At 40.3% G+C, this 27,643-nt stretch overlaps 1 protein-coding gene across 3 annotated transcripts; it reads right to left on the minus strand.

The window, feature by feature from the left end:
* Positions 1 to 568: 568 nt before the first annotated feature.
* On the minus strand, positions 569 to 27,643 carry LOC311138156 (microphthalmia-associated transcription factor-like). Of its 3 annotated transcripts, none has more exons than XM_084172825.1 (9): positions 27,565 to 27,643; positions 4,248 to 4,475; positions 3,928 to 4,023; positions 3,640 to 3,757; positions 3,310 to 3,393; positions 2,873 to 2,926; positions 2,669 to 2,744; positions 2,391 to 2,538; positions 569 to 2,258 (listed from the first exon to the last, which is right to left on the minus strand). In XM_084172825.1, the coding sequence occupies exons 1-9, from the start codon at positions 27,577 to 27,579 to the stop codon at positions 1,857 to 1,859; spliced, it is 1,221 nt and encodes a 406-aa protein (XP_084028951.1). In that variant the 5' UTR covers positions 27,580 to 27,643; the 3' UTR covers positions 569 to 1,856. The 3 variants fall into 3 exon arrangements, with proteins under 3 accessions (XP_084028951.1, XP_084028950.1, XP_084028952.1); XM_084172824.1 differs by having other exon boundaries at positions 2,873 to 2,929; XM_084172826.1 differs by lacking the exon at positions 3,310 to 3,393.

A 27,643-nucleotide genomic window follows, 5' to 3' on the forward strand; every position in this document is an offset into this window, starting at 1 on the left:
TCATTCCTTCAATTCTGACCAGTTTCCCAGTCCCTGCCGATTCAAAACATCCACACAGCATGATGCTGCCACCACCATGCTTCACTGTGGGGATGGTGTTCTCTGGGTGATGAGAGGTGTTGGGTTTGCGCCAGACATAGCGTTTTCCTTGATAGCCAAAAAGCTAAATTTTAGTCTCATCTGACCAGAGTACCTGCTTTCATATGTTTGGGGAGTCTCCTACATGGCTTTTGGCGTGTTTGCTTATTTTTTTCTTTAAGCAATGGCTTTTTTCTGGCCACTCTTCCGTAAAGCCCAGCTCTGTGGAGTGTACAGCTTAAAGTGGTCCTATGGACAGATACTCCAATCTCCGCTGTGGAGCTTCATGGTGCTGCTTGCTTGATGGTGCCCCTTGCTTAGTGGTGTATCAGACTCTGGGGCCTTGCAGAACAGGTGTATATATACTGAGATCATGTGACAGATCATGTGACACTTAGATTGTACACAGGTGGACTTTATTTAACTAATTATGTGACTTCTGAAGGTAATTGGTTGCACCAGATCTTATTTAGGGGCTTCATAGCAAAGGGGGTGAATACATATGTACGCACCACTTTTCCGTTATTTATTTTTTATAATGTTTTTTAACAAGTTATTTTTTTAATTTCACTTCACAAATTTTGACTATTTTGTGTATGTCCATTACATGAAATCCAAATAAAAATCCATTTAAATTACAGGTTGTAATGCAACAAAATAGGAAAAACACCAAGGGGGATGAATACTTTTGCAAGGCACTGTGTGTCATGTTTTGTGTGGACCTCAGGAAGAGTAGCTGCTGCTTTAGCAGTAGCTAAAAGGGATCCTAATAAAATATGAAATACTTACAGAGGACCATGTAGTGGTCTTATGGAAAGTTCTATTAGGAATTTATATTAGTAATTATAAAGTTATGTTAGGGATAGTAATTCAGCAGTCTGACATACAAAAACAATGGTCATACTGTATGTGTCGTTGGTTTGACCTGGACAAAATATTATCTTCATGTGCATTACAACTTTGTATGGGGTAAGAGCAAAGATTTAAATGATATGGTTGCGATAGCCAGGGGAATAAAAATAAAATTGATTGACTTTCAATTTAATACTTAATTAAAGGCCTACTTCAAAAAACTAAATCACAAAATATTTATATTTACAGTGTTGTTTTGTACAAATATCTTCACTTTAGATATCACCATGTAGGAAACAAAATTCAGCAACAGATATATTCAAATTGCATTCATTGTTCCTGAAAGTTGTTTCTAGTCGGAAATAATATTGTAGGTTTCAAACCATTGCTTCTAAATTTAAAGGTAAAAATGTGTCTTATCTCATCTTAAAATCTTGGTAAAATGTTATTATCAGTTAATTTAAGTATTCAACTAAATATATATTTCTCTATGATATCTCACAAAACAAATGTTTTAAACTAATTTAACAAATAGTCATGATATGAAAAAATTATCAAAATATAATGTAATACAATCTTGTCATGTTATTGTGCACTTCCTGTCAAATAATTCACACATGAAAAGTGAATGCTACAGTCCAGTGAAATCTCAGCAGTCACCTTAGGTAGAGTAGCCTAATCTGAATAGCCAGATTTGATTCCAGAAAGAGACACAATGATATTGTAAAACAAACAAAAACACAAGACAAAACTTCTGAACACAATGGGAGGGAAAATCCCACTGTCTTTATCCTCTGAGTATGGAGGACAACTTCGGATGCTAGCAGGGAAGCATCTCAAGGAATAGGCCATAGCAGCACCTAGCGTTGGCCCCAGTAATAACAATGCTGCTTTATAAAATGTCAGTTTTGATCTTGTGGGCAGTGCTAACAACCATGATCATTCTCCTCCATGCTTGAGCTGCTGCTACGCCTGCTGCTGCTGTTGGAGGTGTCTGGGGAAGCTGAGGACAGAAGGGGATCATTGGATGATATGGGCGACAGGGTGTTGTCCGTTAGAATGTCCTTCAGTTTAGTGGATGCTTTGCTGGAGCCATATGCCCCTGGGTCACCTGCATCCACAGGGCTGTCGTTAAAGTGGATGGTACCGTTGTTGAGGTCCAGTGTGGTGGGAGGGGACATGTCGGGACCTGGCTGCTGGTACAGGTCTGAGGGACAGTCTCCTAGGATGGGCTCCTGCTTGATGGCTCGGGCCATCAGCTCAGAGGAGCAGAGGGAAGACGACGGCAGAATCGCAAGACCATGAGCCCGCGCCTGCATCTCCAACTCCTACACAGAAACACACAGAAAACACATTAACCCAAGACTATTAAAGTACACATTCCAAAGAGTATTAAAGTACAGAAGTACAAAGGTTTTCCCTCAAGGCGCCCCTGTGCTATGCCCTCTGGACTGGCGTACCTGTATGCGCAGCATCAGATGGCGGTTGGCATGCTCCAGCCTCCTCTGTCTAAGCTCCACCTCCTTAGCTCTCTGCTGCTCCCTCTGCAGCTTCCTGATGTAGTCCACTGAGGCCTTCAGAATGGTGCCCTTATTCCAGCGCATGTCCCTAGGGACCGCAGGAGACAACACGCTACAACCAGTGCATACATGTAGCAACTAAGCAGCTGATCCTTAAACTGATTTTTGGTAGATAAAAACTATGAATATCCAAATGTGGTATAAACTGTGCTACTTACGGATCATTTGACTTAGGAATCAGGGTTCCAAGCTCTTTGATTCGATCGTTGATGTTGAACCTTCTCCTTCGTTCAACTACAGGGTGAAGAGACAAAAATAAGGAATCAGTTATAGTATCATGTGAGGACATCTGCAAATCAACTCTTGAAAAATACCAATGTATCCCAAAAAACTGACTGCTCCTCTTTGCCATAGAAACTCACTTAAGTTGTGGTTGTCCTTTTTTTGCCTCTCCTTGGCCATCGCTCGGACCTCAGCTTCTGGGCGGAAGGGAAACACTTTTGAGTGACAAAAGAAGGTGTCCTATTCCATACATACTCAAGATGATTACAACCATTTTCTAGCTAAATACCATTCATGTTACCCATTAGGTATCTTTGCTACAATTTTACTGAGACAGTATATAGATCCATATTGTGTGAAATTTTTCAATATACACAAAATACTTCACAGAGGCCTGTAATGCTGCATTTAATATTACAGACACAAAATATCCAATCTGAGATAGATTATAATGAATTCCCACTGGCATTTTAGTTCAGGTACATTAGTGAGCCGCCATGAAAATAGTTTCATAAATGTATTAAAAAAATTCAAATGAACAATGGCTTAAATATATGAAAATCTAGTAACAACGTACCAACTGGAAAGCCCTCGGGCCTTTGGTAGTTGTCAAACTGGCCATAGGATCCAGCATTGTCCAGTACGTGCATCATACCAGGAGCTGGAGTATTGGTACATTATTTGATCAATTTAACAGTATATTTATGCATTTTACAAATTGCACACAATATTTATGCATCTTTGCTTCTTTAACTGTTAGTATATCACTACAATGGTTTCAAAAATGGAATATAATCATCTTTAAATATTTTTGAATTTGAAAGGGTTGAAATAGTTAATATGGAGCTGCTTTGCTGAGGGTGTTGGGTAAATAATGCGTTATACCTGGTAGACAAAAAACATTTACCTGAGAATTCCCTTTTGATGTTGGATAAGCTACCAGGGCAGGAGTTACTGATGGCAAGTCCATTTGGGGGAAGCACTTGATTTCCATACATGTCCAGAAGGTTACCAGATACAGGGAGCTGAGGAAATGAACAGAACATTCAACCATTGCAATGCAATGTAAGAAAGATATTTATATTCTATAGCATAAAAATACGTAGTTCCTTTTCAGTAAATGTGTTGTAGGGCCTGTAGCTATTGCACTTAACACTTGAAAAAGTAGTTTAAATTGTAAAGGATGTCAACTTACTGTATTAGTAACCTGGAGTCCTGGGTCCATAAGTCCAAAAATATCCTCATTATAACTTGTTTCCAAGCTAATAATGTCATCAATGACATCGTCCATCTGTAATAATGATGAAAAACACATTAGAAACAAACCTATAGTACCAGATTTGTATTAAAATAATGTTCTGATAGACAACATTGAAAGAGGTACCAGAAATCTACATGTATTTTGTACCCAATTTGCCATATTCATGAAGTTAATTATAAATCCACTGTGAAATCCAAATGAGAAACCAGGGTGAATGGTACATTGGATCTCTGTGTCATCTCTGTTATGCCTACCTCCTTCTCGCAGTTGGAGCTGAGGGTCAGCAGGGCCATGGGGCTGTTGGGGGCACTGCTGCCTGGGCCGGGGGGCATCCCGTGCTCCGGGGGCTGGCTGGGGCACTGTAGGCTGCTGGCCTGGCTGCCAGGCTTACCCCCAAGGGTGGCAGACAGGTACTGCCTCACCTGCTTCCTCTGGGCCTGCTGGATGTGGTACTTGGTGGGGTTCTCCAGATGTGTCTGTACCTTGTTGGGGGAAAAGGAGAGACATGGAAGACGAATAACATTTTTAATAAGTTAGTTTTGTTCAATGTCAGTATTGAAGTAGTCATCTTATCCTATGTAAACGCATAGTTATCCACTGAAATGTGGCTTTGTAAAATGTTGTCTCACAATATAGATCTTTGAGATTGTGTGGATTGATCTTCAGACTAGAACGAATGCCTGAAGATCAATACATATGGATAAGACACAATCAGAAACAATGGACCAAATAATTTCAATCAGAGCCTCCAATTATACACCTCTATTTATATTACTCAATGACAGTCAATTATACAACACACTTGTCATTGATTAGGGAACATCTCTGTTATATTATTAGAATCTTCAGAACAAACATAGTACGTAATATACTATAAATATAGTAATACTGCATCCTGATAGAAAACCAAACCAAAAAAACAGTTCAGTAGCACATCTCACCTGGTAATGGCTGTATTCAAGCATCTCCAACATATTGTAATTTGTATGATAGTATGTATCAGATATTCCCTTGTTCTGGTCAGTCAACTGTGTGGACACAGGGCTAACATGAAAATAAGAGGACAGACTTGGTCACTTGAACTTATTAAAGGAAAACCCCTCATGAGTTATGTAAGTTAGGAGACAGGGGGAGGATACCAGAGCTCATCCTCCCTGTGTTGTGTTGTTCTAGTTAAACTGAGAATTGATGTCTTCACAGGGTTCATTTGACGTCAACATCTCCGTCTCACAAAGGACTCTTTCTGCTGGTGGGTTACTAGTCTCCAAACTGAAACTCGCTCACGGCTAACTAACGTTTCATCTTTAGTTCCGCTCATCTAGTATAAAACATAATTTGTTCTGAGAACACAGAATACAATTGACACCACTGTTCCATTACAAACAGAGAGTATGAAAAGATACATCCCAAAATGTAGCAGCATTTTAAAACAGACTGTCCATCCCCCTACCAACGTTTAGTGTTAAGTATTTAACTACTAGTCTCAGTGGTTCCCAAATGGTGTGCCAGGATCCACTAGTTAACTAAGTCATAGCGAGTTCCTACTTAGTCTACCGCTTAAGAGGCAACTAGGGTTAAAAAGCACAAATTCAGTCTAAAAATGGGCCACAGGCATGGCACAAAAATGGAATCGCTGCTGGCCTGAAACCTCTGGAATATAACATTACCAGAAACAAATATTACTGTTTAATTAGGAAGATTAATCTATGCCAAAGTTCAATAGTTGATCCAGATCACTAGGCCTGTATGCTATTAAAGTTCAACACTGCTTAGTGAAATTTGTTACATCTGTATTTCAGATGACACATGGCCATTCATGGTTCCTAAACCATGTCAAAGATGAATAAATAAGCAACACTATAAGTAGTAGTTGTATCTAACACAAGGGCCAACTGTACTGTATATAAATGAATCAGTTGAGATTCTTATCAACCGAGAATATTATCTCACCCTCACACCCTTCTATAGGAAGATAATTCGTTTTGACTGGTTTTGGTCTGTCTCTGCATGTGTATACAAGCTATGAGCGGAGTGTGAGTCTATATATGCCCACTGGGATTTCCACTATGCAAAAAACTAAGAAAGGATTAGCTAATTTATAGAACTATTCATTTTTAGTATAGAGAAATATGCTACTAAAATTGTAAAATAAAAATTAATAAAAACATTACATCCACAAATCGTTCCAAAAATCCTCATTAGGAACACCTGCCACCCTTTCCTCCAAAATCCTTTATCAGAAATGTTAAGCTCACAACTGACCATTCTATTCTAACAAAGCTGGCCCATTATTCTGGGGCAGTCATTTCGAATTATAACAGCAGGCGTCCTGCCTGGAGCCAACACGTGTGATGTTGCACACAACTCCTCTCTCTCCCTCTTTTTCTCACATTACTATTAGTAATTAGAGTTATCTCTTCTCTATCTACCTGACAAAGGTATATTATGTTACCACTCCTTGCACCCTTAAGCACATACAGTGGATGCCTAGATATATTGCTTCCACACAGGTCATAGTAATCAAGTTGTCGTACATTAAAGTATTGTATTGCTTGATTGTATTTCTTTAAAATATCACACAGAATGTAGATATGTGTGTGCAGACTGTGCACATACCAGCATCTATTGCCTTAGTTAAATAAAGGCTAACACCACACCCTCACCACTGACCAATCAGATCTACCTGACAAAGACTGTGTATATTGAGAATGAAGAAGGAACCCTTAGCAAAACATAAATACTCCACAAGGCACATGCTTGACCAGTAGCACTGTAAAATAATTAATCTGTCTTAAACGTCCTTTAAACATAGTAGCCCTTGGATATACAGTGGGGGAAAAAAGTATTTAGTCAGCCACCAATTGTGCAAGTTCTCCCACTTAAAAAGATGAGAGAGGCCTGTAATTTTCATCATAGGTACACGTCAACTATGACAGACAAAATGAGAAAAGAAAATCCAGACAATCACACTGTAGGATTTTTAATGAATTTATTTGCAAATTATGGTGGAAAATAAGTATTTGGTCAATAACAAAAGTTTCTCAATACTTTGTTATATACCCTTTGTTGGCAATGACACAGGTCAAACGTTTTCTGTAAGTCTTCACAAGGTTTTCATACACTGTTGCTGGTATTTTGGCCCATTCCTCCATGCAGATCTCCTCTAGAGCAGTGATGTTTTGGGGCTGTCGCTGGGCAACACGGACTTTCAACTCCCTCCAAAGATTTTCTATGGGGTTGAGATCTGGAGACTGGCTAGGCCACTCCAGGACCTTGAAATGCTTCTTATAGAAGCCACTCCTTCGTTGCCCGGGCGGTGTGTTTGGGATCATTGTCATGCTGAAAGACCCAGCCACGTTTCATCTTCAATGCCCTTGCTAATGGAAGGAGGTTTTCACTCAAAATCTCACGATACATGGCCCCATTCATTCTTTCCTTTACACGGATCAGTCGTCCTGGTCCCTTTGCAGAAAAACAGCCCCAAAGCATGATGTTTCCATCCCCATGCTTCACAGTAGGTATGGTGTTCTTTGGATGCAACTCAGCATTATTTGTCCTCCAAACACGACGAGTTGAGTTTTTACCAAAAAGTTATATTTTGGTTTCATCTGACCATATGACATTCTCCCAATCCTCTTCTGGATCATCCAAATGCACTCTAGCAAACTTCAGACGGGCCTGGACATGTACTGGCTTAAGCAGGGGGACACGTCTGGCACTGCAGGATTTGAGTCCCTGGCGGCGTAGTGTGTTACTGATGGTAGGCTTTGTTACTTTGGTCCCAGCTCTCTGCAGGTCATTCACTAGGTCCCCCCGTGTGGTTCTGGGATTTTTGCTCACCGTTCTTGTGATCATTTTGACCCCACGGGGTGAGATCTTGCGTGGAGCCCCAGATCGAGGGAGATTATCAGTGGTCTTGTATGTCTTCCATTTCCTAATAATTGCTCCCACAGTTGATTTCTTCAAACCAAGCTGCTTACCTATTGCAGATTCAGTCTTCCCAGCCTGGTGCAGGTCTACAATTTTGTTTCTGGTGTCCTTTGACAGCTCTTTGGTCTTGGCCATAGTGGAGTTTGGAGTGTGACTGTTTGAGGTTGTGGACAGGTGTCTTTTATACTGATAACAAGTTCAAACAGGTGCCATTAATACAGGTAATGAGTGGAGGACAGAGGAGCCTCTTAAAGAAGAAGTTACAGGTCTGTGAGAGCCAGAAATCTTGCTTGTTTGTAGGTGACCAAATACTTATTTTCCACCATAATTTGCAAATAAATTCATAAAAAATCCTACAATGTGATTTTCTGGATTTTTTGTCTTCAATTTGTCTGTCATAGTTGACGTGTACCTATGATGCAAATTACAGGCCTCTCTCATCTTTTTAAGTGGGAGAACTTGCACAATTGGTGGCTGACTAAATACTTTTTTTCCCCACTGTATACGCTTAACCGCAATAACATGTTTGTTCCACGTTTGTTTAACCATTGTACATGTTTGTTAAAGGCCCAGTGCAGTCCAAAGTGTGATTTTCTTGTGTTTTATATATACAGTACCAGTCAAACATTTGGACACACCTACTCATTCAAGGGTTTTTCTTTATTTTTTACTATTTTTTACATTGTAGAATAATAGTGAAGACATCAAAACTATGAAATAATACATATGGAGTCATGTAGTAACCAAAAAAGTGTTAAACAAATAAAAATATATGTTATATTTTAGAATCTTCAAAGTAGCCACCCTTTGCCTTGATGACAGCTTTGCACACTCTTTGCATTCTCTCAACCAGCTTCACCTGGAATGCTTGAGGTTGGGTGATTGTGGAGGCCAGGTCATCTGATGCAGCACTCAATCACTCTCCTTCTTGGTCAATTAGCCCTTACACTGCCTGGAGGTGTGTTGGGTCATTGTCCTGTTGAAAAACAAATGATAGTCCCACTAAGCGCAAACCAGATGGGATGGTGTATCGCTGCAGAATGCTGTGGTAGCCATGGTGGTTAAGTGTGCCTTGAATTCTAAAAAAATCACAGACAGTGTCACCATCAAAGCACTCCCACACCATCACACCTCCTCCTCCATGCTTCACGGTGGGAACCACACATGCGGAAATCATCCGTTCACCTACTCTGCGTCTCACAAAGACACGGCGGGTGGAACCAAAAATCTCAAATTTGGACAAATTATGGACCGGTCTAATGTCCATTGCTCATGTTTCTTGGCCAAAGCAAGTCTCTTCTTATTATTGGTGTCCTTTAGCAGTGGTTCCTTTGCAGCAATTCAACCATGAAGTCCTGATTCACGCAGTCTCCTCTGAACAGTTGATGTTGAGATGTGTCTGTTACTTGAACTCTGTGAAACATTTATTTGGGCTGCAATCTGAGGTGCAGTTAACTCTAATGAACTTATCCTCTGCAGCAGAGGTAACTCTGGGTCTTCCATTCCTGTAGCGGTCCTCATGAGAGCCAGTTTCATCATAGCGCTTGATGGTTTTTGCGTCTGCACTTGAAGAAACTTTCAAAGTTCTTGAAATGTTCCAGATTGACTGACCTTCATGTCTTAAAGTAATCATGGACTGTCGTTTCTCTTTGCTTATTTGAGCTGTTCTTGCCATAATATGGACTTGGTCTTTTACCAAATAGGGCTATATTCTACCTTGTCACAACACAACTGATTGGCTTAAACCCATTAAGAAGGAAAGAAATTCCACAAATTAACTTTTATGAAGGCACACTGTTAATTGAAATGCATTCCAGGCGACTACCTCATGAAGCTGGTTGAGAGAATGCCAAGAGTGTGCAAAGCTGTCATCAAGTTAAAGGGTGGCTATTTGAACAATCTCAAATATAAAATATATTTTGATTTGTTTAACACTTTGTTGGTTACTACATGATTCCATATGTGTTATTTCATAGTTTTGATGTCTTCACTATTATTCTACAATGTAAAAAAATAAAAAATAACCTTGAATGAGTAGGTGTGTCCAAACGTTAGACTGGTACTGTATTTCCACAAGTTGTAATAATACTGTGAAATTGTTAAAATTATAATAATGTTTAAGAGCTGTTTAAAAAGACCACCTGAAATCTCAGCCTGCTTTGGTGGGATGGAGTTTTGGCCTGCCGGGTGTCATCATCAGGCGGTAAATTAGTTAATAGGAAATAAGAAACCTCTCTGCCAATAACAGCTAGTTTTCAGTGTTCCCCTCCCCACTCAGACCATTCCCAGACAGTCCTAGCAAATGTCTTGCTTGAGAATTTGGATAAGAGCGTCTGCTAAATGACTTAAATGTAAATGTTAAATGAGAAATTGCTCTTCGCTAAGAATCTATTTTTGTTTATTTTTGAGCATTTTAATTGAAAACAAACACAGTAAGGTGCTTAGTTGTTACCCAGAAATGATTTGATATTGAGATAAAAACAGCTGCATTGGATCTTTAAGTTTCAACCTTGAAAAGAAAAATGGAGCTCAATAACTTTAACATAGAATGTCCTTTCTAATTTAGGAACTTCTGTTTAGTAAGTTGTTCAGCGCCGTTCACCATTATGTCAAAGATACAAACATTGTTCTGAATGGGTCAAAGTGTAAACCAAAAAAATGTAACGTGTTTTTCTCTGACTGAAAAATCTAAAGAGATGAGAATAGAAGCGCAGTCATTACAACACACTAAACTGCTGGTCTGAACATGCATATTTCCCCATCGATATCTCCCAATTACATACTCATGTAATTGACTAGAGAAGCATTCAAAATGACCGTGCTAATAGTGCCAGCTCTGAGAACCATTCCACGGGTGTGAGGTGAACAAGTTGGTGAAGGAACTGCGCAGCCATGAGTCCAAATTTATGAGGATCCTCACATGAGATAAAGCGATGTCAATAGCCCCTCTAACTAACGTAAAGGTCTACCATTCCCTCCTAAACAGTATGATGCCTTTGTTGGGATTACTGGAAACCGTGACTTGGAGTGGAGGAAAGGCCTTCCAGTTAGAGACAGAGAGGTGAAGCACACGCAGGGGAAGTGCCCTACGGCCTGGCAGAACCTTCACCGATAATAACCCAGAGAAAGATGTCTTTGTGCTAACATAGCAGAGGACGTCTTTGTTCCGCCCTCATTTTGTGGCCTTTTCCTTCAGCCAAACCTTTGGGTTAAGTCACAGATATGAAGAAGAGCAGTATTCCTCATCTCCCCACAGCGACCTCGTTTATTTATAGCCTCTTCGCGAGACGGAGGTTTATCACCTACTCACAGAGAGCACATGGGCTTACGTTGACAGCTATAGCCACTGGCTGCCATGATCCCTTGGCCCCTGTATAACTACTTGTACACACTGCTGAGGAACAACTTTTGACTATTTATCAATCTGCATTGAACTAATGGTGTTCTCCAACTAAAGTAATTTAAAGTATATTTTACTATACATTACCATCTCACATTCTTCTAATCAGAGAGGACATGTAACTATTATGTTTATTTCAGAAATCACTGTAGGGTATCATAGCCCTACTATTGACCTGCAGACCCTTTTCTCGCTCTATGATAAAACTGTCTGTTGTCTGGATGATAGCCCCTGTGCCTAAAATGGGATCCTCTGAGGTCTTATCCTAACTTGAGACATAAGCGTTCACATGCATCAGGCTGTCACTAATCTTGCATTTCCGTGAAAATTTGACATTAGGGTGCCCTGGTGCCATGCAGTCTACAGCGTAAAACTGGACCAGAAACCAGTCAATGGACACAAGAGAGGTTCATGCCCCATGATATATTCCTAAATGACCCTTCAGGCTGTATATCACCAGTCCTGGAAAAACCTTATCTCCCCAAAAAACATCTGAAATGGGAAAAAAAGCTTTCTTTGGATTATTCATTAAATACTTTATGCTGAAGTTGTGGTCTGTACCTTGTGATCATAAGAACGGTAATGTTATACTGTTGTTGGGATGAAGAAAAAACTATCAAAGTAAATGCAAACATCATTTCCATTTCAGTCATTTAGCAGACACTCATATCCAGAGCGACTTACAGTAGAGTGTGCATACATTTCTCATACTGGTCCCACATGGGAATCGAACCCACAACCCTGTCATTGCAAGCACCACGCTCTACCAACTGAGCCACACAGGACGAAATGTACACAGATGACTATTAAATCATTTTAACGACCAATCTGAATTTTAAACAGCCTGACACTGCCACCTTGTTTGGTCAGTTGAGAGATGGGTCAAGGGAAACCCTAACTTATCTCACATTCATAGACACAGCTAAGAACTAAGCTCATAAGGGATGTGCTGTATAAGTTACATTCTTCAAAAATCAATGGGTATATATCTTCAACAGCAGAAATACTTATAGATTGTGCTTTTAAACCATTTCACAGATGGGATGTATACACTCTTATTCACCCCTTCTTCCCTTGGACTTTGATATCTTAGATGCAGGGTTAAGATAAGTGTCAAGGAGGTAGAGATTTGTTGAACAGAGTGGGAGAGAGAGACAGCGTGGAAGCTGTTGAGACCAGACAAAACACTGAATGCATATCCGTGAAAGACAGCGCTTCGTTAGAAACAAGAGAGACTTTGTGAGTGTTTAAGTGACCGCTATGCGTTGGGTTCCATCGTAGCCCCAAGGCAGTGGGTCTTACTCTCTAGCCTTCCAGCCCATAGTTACAAGCCTCTGACATTGCAGGCGTGGGAGCCGCTGTGATGACATAGGCTGCTCAGCTAAGAGGAGGGGAAACGGACAAAGAGGCATCTTCTACTTGGACCAGAGGTTGTGTTGTGTGCTATTGGGCCTGTGGCAAGAGATGTTAACAAGAATGTAACCCTTCTCTGCCCAGAATGGGAAACATTGTCCAGTTTATGAGGGATTAAGAAAATGCACTTGCCTAAATTACGAACAAAAGAGCTTATGTGTGCAGCCGCATAAACCCACAGAGCTGGTTTATCATAGCCTTGTATGGAACTATGAGATCTCAGCTAAACTTGCTATGACAATGGAAGTCCATTAAACAAGGGAGGTCTGATACTGTACATCCTGCCGTAGGGTCAAGAGGCACAGAATCCGTCAATGTGTCATGAGTTCAGCGATGTATAGCACAACACTAAAAATACAAACCGCTAATGAATGCAATAGGCAGAACGTTTGTTCAGTGTGTCTAACGTATATATATTTTAAACTACTCAGTGAATCAAAAGTGGATCTGCGGCTGCATTGCAATGCATTTATCAAATCTGAAACCATATCCCCCCATCACACCTCAGCTGGTCCTCTGTCATTCAGTTGGTAGAGCATGGCACTTGCAACGGCAAGATTATGGGTTCAATTCCCAGGACCACCCATACATAAAATGTTTGCACGCATGATTGTAAGTTGTTTCGGATAAAAGCGTCTGCTAAATTGAATATATTTTGAGCAATGTTCCCTCTAATGTTTTGGGGCACTGAGTACATTTTAGGTCTTGTGAGCGTAAACTTGAACATTGTGAGAATTTTGTGCAACTTCCGACGCGCGTTTACAGTGAACACTGATGCTGTACCCTTACAGTTTTAGACAGGCTATTGTGGCTATTTGAGCATAATGTAGGCCCACCAACAAATCAATTTTCACATGGAAATAGCTTTTGATTTCTATGATATAGCCTACAGTAGCCTATATGTGGTGTTCATTGCAGGCTTACATTGCAAGAGACTTTTAAAAACGTTTTTACATTATGAAGGGCTTGACATTAATTAATGATTTTTTACTTGGTCTGTAAAACCATGGGCAAACTAGGTGACTGTAAATTGCATTGTTTTGTGTTGTATGATGCAAGAAACCCCTTTACAAAATAACATGAATTATTATTACCATACAGATAATTAGATAATGTAGGCTACCCCTCTGCCTATTGGCATATTCAAGCCTGTCTCAAAATACAACACTGCCCCTTTAATTAAGACATAATATTTGTACTTGACTGGCTTTTCAAAAGACAGCATGAAATGTAGCCTACACGTTTTGTGCTCTTGTAGGAAGCAGTAACTCCCCATTGCTGACTTATCTATAACTGGGCTAATAACTCGCTAACTAGCAAAGAATATCAACAAATATGCACACGCGCGGCTCTGCGATGTGATCTGAACTGATCTGAAAAGCGGATTCACTTGAAAGACCGCTCGTGTGCTACCCCCACCAATAGAATTCAACTCCGCTCTGGCTCTGCCTACAACAAAATCATAGACTCAATCTTGCAAAGTTATATTTGTTTTGGTTTGTTGCATTGAAAAGGGGCTGATGTAATGTTGATTCGATTACAGAAAGAACGTTGATCTATATAGTGCAAACTAATGGGGTTCAACCTCTTGTGTCTATGGTGCATGGCATTTTTTCTGTGCGGCACTCCTGAAGGAAGTGCGCGGCTGCGCACACACGCAGTTTAGAGGGAACATTGATTATGAGAGTTTAATCTTGAACTTAACTTGCATATCAATTCACATTGCATTGGTATCCTTAGCCATATACCCTCATGTGTAAAATTATCAGAAAACAGAGGTTCAGATGTCGGATCTTAACTTGATCATTATTTTGTGGCAGAGAATTTTCCTGCTGCATCAGGAAATTCAAATGAGCCTCGTGAGTTCCTGAAAATGAGCAGTTCTCTTTCTCTCCATGCTGGGGCAGTTGAGTCATTGGGATCAGTGCTTGATATCAAAATATTTTTCTCTCTCGTTGGCTCAAACACTAGGCCTAGCTCCTATTAATGCAACATTCAAATGTACAGAAATATATCTGAAATGCAGCCATACTATCAACAACCATAATTTAATATAGCTTAATAACACAAGATAGATATTGGTCTCCATTAGGCTATGACATACAAGTGTCAAGTGTTTGCTATGGTCAAAATTCTGTTCAATTGTGACCTGGGGTGGTCTAGTGATTAGGGCCACTACCTACAGTGCACACATAGGCCTGGTGTGGGTTTGATTCCAGCCAATGCCCTTCTGGCACAAATAACAATCCCCTTGATTTATTTACACATTTTAAATATGGACAGTCCAGGGATATTTTACCACCGATCTTGATAAGAAATGTCCATACCAGACACTTTTGGATAACATAAATAAGTAACTAATAAAATAATAGCAGTAGGCTACACCAACATTAGTTTCCATTCATACAAAGTGTCAGGTAAATTGCCTCAGTAGATTTGCCATGGTAAACAAGGAAATACTTTATTTATATTGTACAGAATGCTTGTCAAATAGTTAAATCACCCTTAGTCTGTTAAAAAAGGACTACGGTAAGTTGTTCCGATAACAATACCAACCAGAGGGTGAACATATCTTGAAAGACTGGTTGAAAGCAGGACTATGGTTAAGGTAACACCGACATCATCTGGAGCGGTAATGAGGTGACCAATAATGTTTGCAATTGAGATCAGTTGTGCGGGTGAATTTAGCGCTATTGATTGTTTAATGAGACATCAACTGGCGATAATCTAGTGCCATCGATGGTTGCAATAGGCCCTTTGTTATTTGATTATATTCCAATAGGCTACATTCTGTAGGCTATCCGTTAGCCTATCCATTGTCACATAATGCAAGGTGTGAAAACCTATAATAGCCTACTGTTTGTGTTTCCCTGGCTGAGTTGATGAGCTGATTTGGGCCATCAGTTGATTGACAGATGTAGGCCTACTGTAGAACGATAAACATTCGTCCAGTGTGGATGCTCGTCCACGTTTTATAGTTAGGTTATAGTCCCGTGTAGCTCAGTTGGTAGAGCATGGCGTTTGCAACGTCAGGGTTGTGGGTTCGATTCCCACGGGGGGCCAGTATGAAAAATGTATGCACTCACTAACTGTAAGTCGCTCTGGATAAGAACGTCTGCTAAATGACTAAAATGTAAATGTTATGTATAATTTGTAAACATAGTTAAGGTCTTTGGTGTAGATTGAAAGCCTGTATTGTGTGGCTTTGATATTTCATTTCGTAAAGCTGTCAAGATGTTTATGCATTTGAGCCTATCCAAATACATTTTGTTGAGCTGAGACACTTCTCTTTGATGTGTAAATGTCAGATTATTCGTTTTAATTCTTGAAAACATTTAAATAAATGCAATTAACTTGTGGGCTCATGTAGGCTCAGGCTGGTCACTAGATCGCCCAGCGTGCATGCTGAGACCACTGCGCTATGGCAGTTCACAATGCTCTAGCAAGCACTAAGAATCCTATGAATACTGATGATACAAAGGCATTTTCCATTATTTTGTTTTAAGCCTTCCCCAAACCATTCTTTTTTTTTTTTTTTTTTTTTGTTCTTATTTTTTTTTGGGGGGGGGATGGATCAGCTTAATATTGCAGATAGATTGCATCTTCTATCAATGTAATTGTCTGCATCACTTCCAATCCCCCATGTTTATTTTTTATATATATATTCCCCTTTATTACTTTTCAACCCCACCATCCTTTCCCTACTTGGAGTAAATTAGTGAACAACAACGCCCAGGCCTCTACTTCCGGTCTATACTTACTATCTACACCTTATGGACAGAGTTAATTTTACAATAAAGCCTTCCCCAAACCATTGCCCTAATGTTAAGCACTCCAAATTAATGCCTAAACTGTTAACCTTTGAGTTGTTTCTGTGTTTACCCTGTAACCATGCGTAAATTAACAGACGTTCATCCATGAGTCAAAGGGCAGTGGGCCAGATTTGAACCCATGCCAACTCTGGCATATGTGTGTTGGGGTCAGTGGCTGTAACTGCAAGAACACACAGCCAACCAAAATAATTTGTTCTGCCTATTGCTTGCCTTCAACATCATAAAACAATAAAACAATATATTTTTTCCCTAACAGAAAATACATGTAACCCCTACAAATATGTCAATTTATTATAATCCACATAAAAATTCACAAGAGACGCGCTGTAGTCTGCACGTAACCTACATAAGGTACAATGTAGGTATGGTACTGCGTTGTATACAAACACCGCTTCCAGCTGCCTCCTGGCAGTGATTCTAAATATTTATTTAGATATTCAAATCCTCCTGCTGCAGGATAATTTTTAGTAGTGGTGCAAACAGTCACATGACCTGGTCAACATGGTCAAGCAAGTTCATGTTTCTGACAGTTTACTAAACAACTACTGATTTAGAACCACAGAGAGTTAGAGAATGTCAGCACAGAGAAAACAGTACCACTGCCTCTGCTATTCCAGCACCAATTCAAGTTAAACATTTAAACATCATCAAATCTATAAGGTTATATATGATTAGTCTAATACAGTGAAAACAAACTTAAAGATACCAAAAATAATTAAGTCCAATCAACGTTGCTAAATATCATGTGGCAGTCCATGATTTCTATTATTCCTTTGTGTGTGTGTGTGTGTGTGTGTGTGTGTCACAAAAGTATATAGCCCTATTCGGACGGGATACGTTTTACTGAGGGAGCTCAGGTAATGTAATTATGTGCACGACCACAAACCACCACATCTCTAATTTTAGTCCTGTCCGAATCTTCCTTCAGTATTTTTTACTTGTCAGGAAGGTTATTATCCCAGCCCAGCAAACTCCCAGGTCCTCTGATAATACTTAACCCGTGCGAATAGTCATCCCTGTGTTTTGAGGGATATAACAGAGTTTAACAGGTGCTGCACCCAGTTTAGGTAAGAACATGGGAACAAATGTATGCTTAAATCAAAGTGCTATGCACGTAGCCTACAGATGAATGATCTGTTTTGTCATATATCAACTTTCCTAGTGCCATACTTCTCTTTTAAAAGATAAAGTGGACGATATTGAGCCAATGAATTGATAAATTGCCAAATACATTAGTTAATTAAATGGTTACATAGGTTACAGTTCATGGTTCTTATTGATATGGATGATTATTTTGACTTCCTCCAAACTGAAGGCCTTTAGGCTGATATTAGGCTATCCCTAGACATTTGAAATATCTTTACGCCTAGAAGAGCCTCCATGCTTCCATCATAACGATCAATTTTGAATGAGGAAAAAAAATAATTACAGGGGCAGTTTGGTAAAACTAATCACATCCAAATAGTCCACTGGAAAAACGTATTTGCTGGGGTAATAATTACATAACCGACATTCTATAGTAATACTAGTCCCATGCCAATAGGGCTTATGACTGTCATACTAGGCTACAATGCTAAAATGTTTGCTAGCTTAACTTCCTCGCATGGGCAAAAATTAACCAGCTAAGTTAGCTAGCTAGATAGTTAACGTGCACCTACTACATCTAAGCTACATACTGAACTTCAATCGTCTCAGGCTGTCATAATCATTGGCCTGTACGGAGAATTAAGTAAAAACACTAAGTTCAAATACACATCTCCATTCAATTTAGCTAGCTACTGCAGGACATCAACACGTCACAAGCTACCAGAAACCAATGCCAGAAACATAAACACATTTCGGACATTGCTTTTGATGTGATTTGATTGGTGTGATGCTAAATCCAAACTGGCCTCCCTTGGGGGATGTTTTGCTTCACCAAGACCACCCACAGTTTAGCTCAGCGCAACGCTGAATGGTTAATTGTTTTATCAATGGAAGCCAAATGCTCGCTGGCACCAATCGATCAAATGCTACAGCTGCAACATGTCGTACTCTTTTTGTTCAGACAGCATCAGATACATGGGCTACACATACTGACACATAGGGGCGCTGTTTCGCTTGTTCGGGATGATTTCTCCTGTGAGATAGATACAGCCAATTGCAAATTGAAGGAACATTATGAAAACACAGCGAGACGAAAGATAAATTGTTTTATAATTTTAAAAAATGTATTGGTCAAATTTTTGGGGAAGCCTGGCTTCCTTTGGCATCCATGAATAAACGCCACTGATTATTTTCCTCCTGGAACGAAAGGGATCAAATTAACATCCAACATATGTAGGATCTTAATTTGACCAGTATTGTTTTAGAAAAATAATCCTGCAGAAACAGGATTTAAATGTTTACTCCATAATGTTGCTTGGTCGGTGGTAAGGCTATTAGCTGGACAAAAGTAGGCTACATGAAAAGTGCAATACTGTTAATATAACCGTGTGTTAGTGCAGGTTTTCTGCGAATTTCTGTAAATCTCGAAGCCCATCTGCATTTCAAGTGGCGCAGGAAAATTTGCAGCAACAAAAGACCGATCAAATTAAGATCCTAAATCTGTAGGTAGAGAGTCCTCAGAAATCCAGAGTGATGTTGGTCTACTTACTGAACTATGTTGAAACAAAGACCTTTTTCACATTGCTGGGTTTTGACAAAGCATTAAACCTCAGAGCTGGGCTCTCCAAAATGAGGAGCACAATGATAAAGCATTATGCAGCTCCACACTAGGCCCCGAGCTGAACATTTCCAAAGGTCAATCCGAATACCAACTATCAGAGGGAGGGAAAAGACAGCAAGTCTACTCTGCACGTGGAGCTAAATCTGATGGTATTTAAAAGTCAACTGTATGGAAAGCATCTCCACTTAGTGCAGTCTGGCCAACTTGATCTGATATCTAATCATTACAGTTTATGAATTTAGATTATTTAAGAGATTGAATCTCCTCCCAGTTCAGCCCTCTCCTACTCCTACTGTGCCCACCCAGGTGAAGCTTTGTTGAGCTCAATGATTACAAAATACTTTATTGATGTCAAACTGTGATAATCATCCTAAGAGCCCCTAATCCTAATTCTGCACTACCCGCCACTACCCACCACTAACCACCACAGCACTACCATAGCCTCTACAGGTCAGAACCAAACAGAAAATATGACTCTAAAGTGATAAACCCTAATAAAACCCTTATTGTTATTGTACCATAAAAAGTATCAGGTACGGATCAGAGGTGTACATTTTCACCCCACAGGAACAATGTGATCTTTCCTCAGTCTGTATAACTGCAGCACAGGTTTGATTAAATCCAAACATTCTAGACAAGATCCCTTGGAACACAGATAATGTCTATAAGAACAACCATTCTTGCCTATTTCATTTGCTTTTGAGTTTTTTTGTCTGTCAATGTTTGTCTGTTCTGGTTTCAAGTGATTCTCCTAATTTAACTATTTACTTACAGTACTTACACTTGCCTTTGTGTATACCAGAAATGAGAATGTTCCCTTTTGCCTGATAACTGATTTGAAAAAAGACAGAGCAGGATTTTTTATGAATTTATTTGCAAATTATGGTGGAAAATAAGTATTTGGTCAATAACAAACGTTTCTCAATACTTTGTTATATACCCTTTGTTGGCAATGACACAGGTCAAACGTTTTCTGTAAGTCTTCACAAGGTTTTCACACACTGTTGCTGGTATTTTGGCCCATTCCTCCATGCAGATCTCCTCTAGAGCAGTGATGTTTTGGGGCTGTCGCTGGGCAACACGGACTTTCAACTCCCTCCAAAGATTTTCTATGGGGTTGAGATCTGGAGACTGGCTAGGCCACTCCAGGACCTTGAAATGATTCTTACGAAGCCACTCCTTCGTTGCCCGGGCGGTGTGTTTGGGATCATTGTCATGCTGAAAGGCCCAGCCACGTTTCATCTTCAATGTCCTTGCTGATGGAAGGAGGTTTTCACTCAAAATCTCACGATACATGACCCCATTCATTCTTTCCTTTACACGGATCAGTCGTCCTGGTCCCTTTGCAGAAAAACAGCCCCAAAGCATGATGTTTCCACCCCCATGCTTCACAGTAGGTATGGTGTTCTTTGGATGCAACTCAGCATTCTTTGTCCTCCAAACACATATGACATTCTCCCAATCCTCTTCTGGATCATCCAAATGCACTCTAGCAAACTTCAGACGGGCCTGGACATGTACTGGCTTAAGCAGGGGGACACGTCTGGCACTGCAGGATTTGAGTCCCTGGCGGCGTAGTGTGTTACTGATGGTAGGCTTTGTTACTTTGGTCCCAGCTCTCTGCAGGTCATTCACTAGGTCCCCCCGTGTGGTTCTGGGATTTTTGCTCACCGTTCTTGTGATCATTTTGACCCCATGGGGTGAGATCTTGCGTGGAGCCCCAGATCGAGGGAGATTATCAGTGGTCTTGTATGTCTTCCATTTCCTAATAATTGCTCCCACAGTTGATTTCTTCAAACCAAGCTGCTTACCTATTGCAGATTCAGTCTTCCCAGCCTGGTGCAGGTCTACAATTTTGTTTCTGGTGTCCTTTGACAGCTCTTTGGTCTTGGCCATAGTGGAGTTTGGAGTGTGACTGTTTGAGGTTGTGGACAGGTGTCTTTTATACTGATAACAAGTTCAAACAGGTGCCATTAATACAGGTAACGAGTGGAGGACAGAGGAGCCTCTTAAAGAAGAAGTTACAGGTCTGTGAGAGCCAGAAATCTTGCTTGTTTGTAGGTGACCAAATACTTATTTTCCACAATAATTTGCAAATAAATTCATTAAAAATCTTACAATGTGATTTTCTGGATTTTTTTCTCTCAATTTGTCTGTCATAGTTGACGTGTACCTATGATGAAAATTACAGGCCTCTCTCATCTTTTTAAGTGGGAGAACTTGCACAATTGGTGGCTGACTAAATACTTTTTTCCCCCACTGTATGTATATATATATATATATATATATATATATATATATATATATATATATATATATATATATATATATATATATACACACATATACAGTGGGGAGAACAAGTATTTGATACACTGCCGAATTTGCAGGTTTTCCTACTTACAAAGCATGTAGAGGTCTGTAATTTTTATCATAGGTACACTTCAACTGTGAGAGACGGAATCTAAAACAAAAATCCAGAAAATCACATTGTATGATTTTTAAGTAATTAATTTGCATTTTATTGCATGACATAAGTATTTGATACATCAGAAAAGCAGAACTTAATATTTGGTACAGAAACCTTTGTTTGCAATTACAGAGATCATACGTTTCCTGTAGGTCTTGACCAGGTTTGCACACACTGCAGCAGGGATTTTGAACCACTCCTCCATACAGAACTTCTCCAGATCCTTCAGGTTTCGGGGCTGTCGCTGGGCAATACGGACTTTCAGCTCCCTCCACAGATTTTCTATTGGGTTCAGGTCTGGAGACTGGCTAGGCCACTCCAGGACCTTGAGATGCTTCTTACGGAGCCACTCCTTAGTTGCCCAGGCTGTGTGTTTCGGGTCATTGTCATGCTGGAAGACCCAGCCACGACCCATCTTCAATGCTCTTACTGAGGGAAGGAGGTTGTTGGCCAAGATCTCGCGATACATGGCCCAATCCATCCTCCCCTCAATACGGTGCAGTCGTCCTGTCCCCTTTACAGAAAAGCATCCCCAAAGAATGATGTTTCCACCTCCATGCTTCACAGTTGGGATGGTGTTCTTGGGGTTGTACTCATCCTTCTTCTTCCTCCAAACACGGCTAGTGAAGTTTAGACCAAAAAGCTATATTTTTGTCTCATCAGACCACATGACCTTCTCCAATTCCTCCTCTGGATCATCCAGATGGTCATTGGCAAACTTCAGACGGGCCTGGACATGCGCTGGCTTGAGCAGGGGGACCTTGCGTGCGCTGCAGGATTTTAATCCATGACGGCGTAGTGTGTTACTAATGGTTTCCTTTGAGACTGTGGTCCCAGCTCTCTTCAGGTCATTGACCAGGTCCTGCCGTGTAGTTCTGGGCTGATCCCTCACCTTCCTCATGATCATTGATGCCCCACGAGGTGAGATCTTGCATGGAGCCCCAGACCAAGGGTGATTGACCGTCATCTTGAACTTCTTCCATTTTCTAATAATTGCGCCAACAGTTGTTGCCTTCTCACCAAGCTGCTTGCCTATTGTCCTGTAGCCCATCCCAGCCTTGTGCAGGTCTACAATGTTATCCCTGATGTCCTTACACAACTCTCTGGTCTTGGCCTTTGTGGAGAGGTTGGAGTCTGTTTGATTGAGTGTGTGGACAGGTGTCTTTTATACAGGTAACGAGTTCAAACAGGTGCAGTTAATACAGGTAATGAGTGGAGAACAGGAGGGCTTCTTAAAGAAAAACGAACAGGTCTGTGAGAGCCAGAATATACTTACTGGTTGGTAGGTGATCAAATACTTATGTCATGCAATAAAATGCAAATTAATTACTTAAAAATCATGCAATGTGATTTTCAGGATTTTTGTTTTAGATTCCGTCTCTCACAGTTGAAGTGTACCTATGATATAAATTACAGACCTCTACATGCTTTGTAAGTAGGAAAACCTGCAAATTCGGCAGTGTATCAAATACTTGTTCTCCCCACTGTGTATATATATATATATATATATATATATATATATATATATATATATATATATATATACTATATATACAAAAGTATGTGGACACCCCTTCAAATTCGTCTATTTCAGCCACACCCATTGTTGACAGGTGTATAAAATTGAGCACACAGACATGCAATCGCCATAGACAAACATTGGCAGTAGAACAGCCTTACTGAAGAGCTCAGTGACTTTCAACGTGGCACCATCATAGGATGCCACCTTTCCAACAAGTCAGTTTGTCACATTTCTTCCCTGCTAGAGCTGCCCCAGTCAACTGTAAGTGCTGTTATTGTGAAGTGGAAATGTCTAAGAGCAACAACGGCTCAGCCACGAAGTAGTAGGCCACACAAGCTCACAGAACTGGACCGCTGAGTGCTGAAGCGCGCAGCGCGTAAAAATCATCAGTCCTCAGTTGCAACACTCACTACCGAGTTCCAAACTGCCTCTGGAAGCAATGTCAGCACAATAACTCTTCCTCAGGAGCTTCATGAAATGGGTTTCCATGGCCGAGCAGCTACACACAAGCCTAAGATCAACATGCGCCAAGAGTCGGCTGGAGTGGTGTAAAGCTTACCGCCATTGAACTCTGGAGCAGTGGAAATGCGTTCTCTGAAGTGATGAATCATGCTTCACCGTCTGGCAGTCCGATGGAGTAATCTGGGATTGGCGGATGCCAGGAGAACGCTTAGAGAATGCATAGTGCCAACTGTAAAGTTTGGTGGAGGAGGGATAATGGACTGGGGCTGTTTTTCATGGTTCGGGCTAGGCCCCTTAGTTCCAGTGAAGGGAAATCTTAATGCTACAGCATACAATGACATTCAACACGATTCTGTGCTTCCAACTTTGTGGCAACAGTTTGGGCAAGGCCCTTTCCTGTTTCAGCATGACAATGCCCCCGTGCACAAAGCGAGGTCCATACAGAAATGGTTTGTCGAGATAGGTGTGTAAGAACTTGACTGGCCTGCACAGAGCCCTGATCTCAACTCCATCGAACACCTTTGGGATGAATGGGAATGCAGACTGCGAGCCAGGCCTAATCGCCCAACATCAGTGCCTGACCTCACTAATGATCTTGTGGCTGAATGGAAGCAAGTCCCTGCAGCAATGTTCCAACATCTAGAGGAAAGCCTTCCCAGAAGTTATAGCAGCAAAGGGGGGACCAACACTATATTAATGCCCATGATTACGGAATGAGATGTTCGACGAGCAGGTGTCCACATACTTTTGGTCATGTAGTATTTTTATGTATGGCAGGGGTCCCCAATTTTCGCTGTTCGACATAAATAAGAAAATAAAAAACACCAGGAAATCAGCTCAACATGATTTTAATTTAGGAAATATGTTCCCAAGTATTTCCACGCATAAATCGAGGGGCATTATGTGCTCGTATCCCAATGTAATCATGGTTGAAATTATTTGATTTTTGTCAAATACTATATCTGTTTGTGCTTCTTGTGGTCAATTTGCAGTTTACAAATTATTTATAAATGTGTTCCTGCCCCCAGACCATCCGCTCACGAAAAAATCGGGCCCTAGCTGAATGTAATTGGGGACCCCTGCCATACATAAAAATACGTTCACACCAAACAACAACTTCAGTGTATTCTTGAGTACCCAACACCAGATAAATTTGAAAATCCCATTAACCACTGAGAATCAACAAGCAAATGTACTGTATACAGTACCGAGGTTAAGCTAGACTTTATTGTAAGTCTGTACACAAATGGCTATATGTACCTATGAAAGGTTGTATTTATAGTGGCTAGTGAGTAGTTGTGTTTTTAAGACTCCTGTAATATTCACTTGTAATCCAATAAGTAGGATTGTGGTCTTCTTGGTCTTTGTTTAGACAGGCAGCCCAATTCTAATATTTTTGTGAAGAAAAAAAAGATCTGATGTGATTGGTCAAAAGACCAATTAGTGGGAAAAAAAACAGAATTGGGCTGCCTGCTTAAACGCAACCTTAGGGAGAGGACTTATGAACCACCAGGTTTTCATGACATTCACAATTTTATTAAGGGTCACTCATGTGCTATCCAAAATTTCAAAAATTAACTGTGAAAATGTGTCTGTGACAAATATGAGATCAATGGATATGATCCTATGATCATTATTTCAATGCAGTTTTTTTTTCTTAAACAAGCTCAAGAATGAAAGTATTGGGCCTAATTACGAGCATTCTTTGCTGACTTACTGTGTGGTAAAACTCTGTGCCTGCCATTGTCTTGATCCCTGAACTGGTTTCTTACTAGTTTCTTGCAGGGTCAGAGGTAACTTTGCTAATTAAGGGTCCCCTCAGTCTTTAGACAAACTCATCTGAGCTTAATGTTTTCACTTTCATGGCCCAGCGGCTCTGCCTGGTACCTCTCTAAGCTAATTTTGCCTGCCTGCATAGCTTTGGTGGGACCCTGTTAATCTAGGCACAGCCAGGTCAAGTTCAAACTGCCACAATGCATTTACCAAGGTCTTTAGATTCTGGTTGGTAATTTGTACAATGAAAGAAAACCCTACACATCTAAGAACCTCTTTAACGTCAATTATTTCTCCAGTTAGTAACCTCAAAGCTTTCCTGGAAACAGCTTCAGTAAAGCCTCACAGCTCAGTTTGAACGTTATTGAATGTAAAATGTATAATATACTCAAAAAAATATTAAAACCAAAGCTACATTTATCAAAACAAAACATGAACCAACGTGTTTTGCAAGGTTGTAGTAGAGTGGGGCCACAACCACTGTGTGACTCAAATAGAAACAAGACGTCTGATAAGTCTGCAGTAGAATGGAGATACAAGGCTATCAAATGTGGACAAACTCTACTGGTCACTACAGACTACTCTGATAGTCAGAATGTAAGTAGAATACAAAAATGTTCCAAAACAAACTTCCAGATCAAAAACGTGCAGATAATCTCCCCAAAAAACTATTGTGTGCCAAGTGTGCAGTTAGGAGCGGATATTGTGCTCACATACAGTAGATCTCTAATTGTTTACAAATAGCATCTCTATCAGAACACCTATAGATGTGAGATCTTAATTTGATCACTCTTGTGTTGCTGAGAGTTTTCCTGCACCACAGGAAATGCATATGAGCTTTGTGATTTACTGAAAACCCACACTAACACACGGTTATATTAACAGTATTGCACTTTTCATGTAGCCTACTTTTGTCCAGCTAATAGCCTAACCACCGCTCAAGCAACATTATGGAGTAAACATTCAAATCCTGTTACTGCAGGATTATTTAGCTGTGACAATACAGGTCAAATTAAGATCCTACATCTGTATAACATTGCTAGATTCTTTACTCAAATATCTTATTAGCCACAACTGCAGCACATACATATCTCTGATTATTAGTCTCTGGTGGAGCATTTAGTAGAAGAGGAAACCCAGCCAAACAATCAGCCAGCGTAAGCAACAATAAACATATGTAACTACTGAGACTAATGGCAGACAAATGCATGCTATTAGTCTCCAATATTGAGCCAATCCTAATCTGCTAGGATGTTATGATTCGACACATTTAAAACGCGGAGTTGCTGCTTGACCCCCTTTCCTGTTTATAACAAGCACATACTGTACATTCTCCATGCAGTAGGTTTGTTTTATCAGGAGAATTTGGCAACCAATAACAATGGGTTGTAAATCTACATGGATCATCTTTGCAAAACCATTTATCACGGCAATTAGTGACAGTCAAATAAAATAACGAATACATGCAATTTAGAGAATATTAAATCTTACCCGTTCTTGATTCCTAAGAGTTGGCTTGGGAAAACATTGGTTTCTACATCTGTAGCATCCTCTGTCTCATTACATACTACTACTACCATCAGTTTTTAGAATCCACTCGGACATACCAGAAATCAAAGCAATGAAAATACGTCAATGTAGTGGAGCAAATAGGATTAAATCTGTTGAATGCCAAATGTCTGGAAACAGAGGAATTCTTTCAATAGATAATCCCCCCTATGGATTTAACACAGTTCAGTCTTAAAGAGCAGTAATTTTCAGTTTTAAGGTGGCACCGTCACCAGAATTTCTGTAGCATAATCTAGTTAAATTAACAATCTAAACAAAATGCTATAAACTGTAATCCGTTTCTAATCACGTTTAATCAAGGATCTAAATGAAATTCAGAAAAACTGGGCACTGAAAGACAATTCCGCTGCAGCACTAACAATAGGAACCTATGTACCTAGGAATCTATCAGTAAAAGTTCCAGATGAGAACCCCTACCTTCTGGCAGCTCCTCTAGTGAGTGGTGAACAGAGAGTGTCCAACCCTACCTGCCTGGCACTGTGGTCAGCTTACCTTGAGGACTTCCATGGGCACATGGGTCACAGCGGGCAGGTTAGAGGGCAGCGTGACATTGATGGCAAGGGTCTGGGGG

This window comes from Coregonus lavaretus (genome assembly GCF_964263955.1).
Source record: "Coregonus lavaretus genome assembly, chromosome: 12".
Classification (NCBI taxonomy): Eukaryota; Metazoa; Chordata; class Actinopteri; order Salmoniformes; family Salmonidae; genus Coregonus; species Coregonus lavaretus.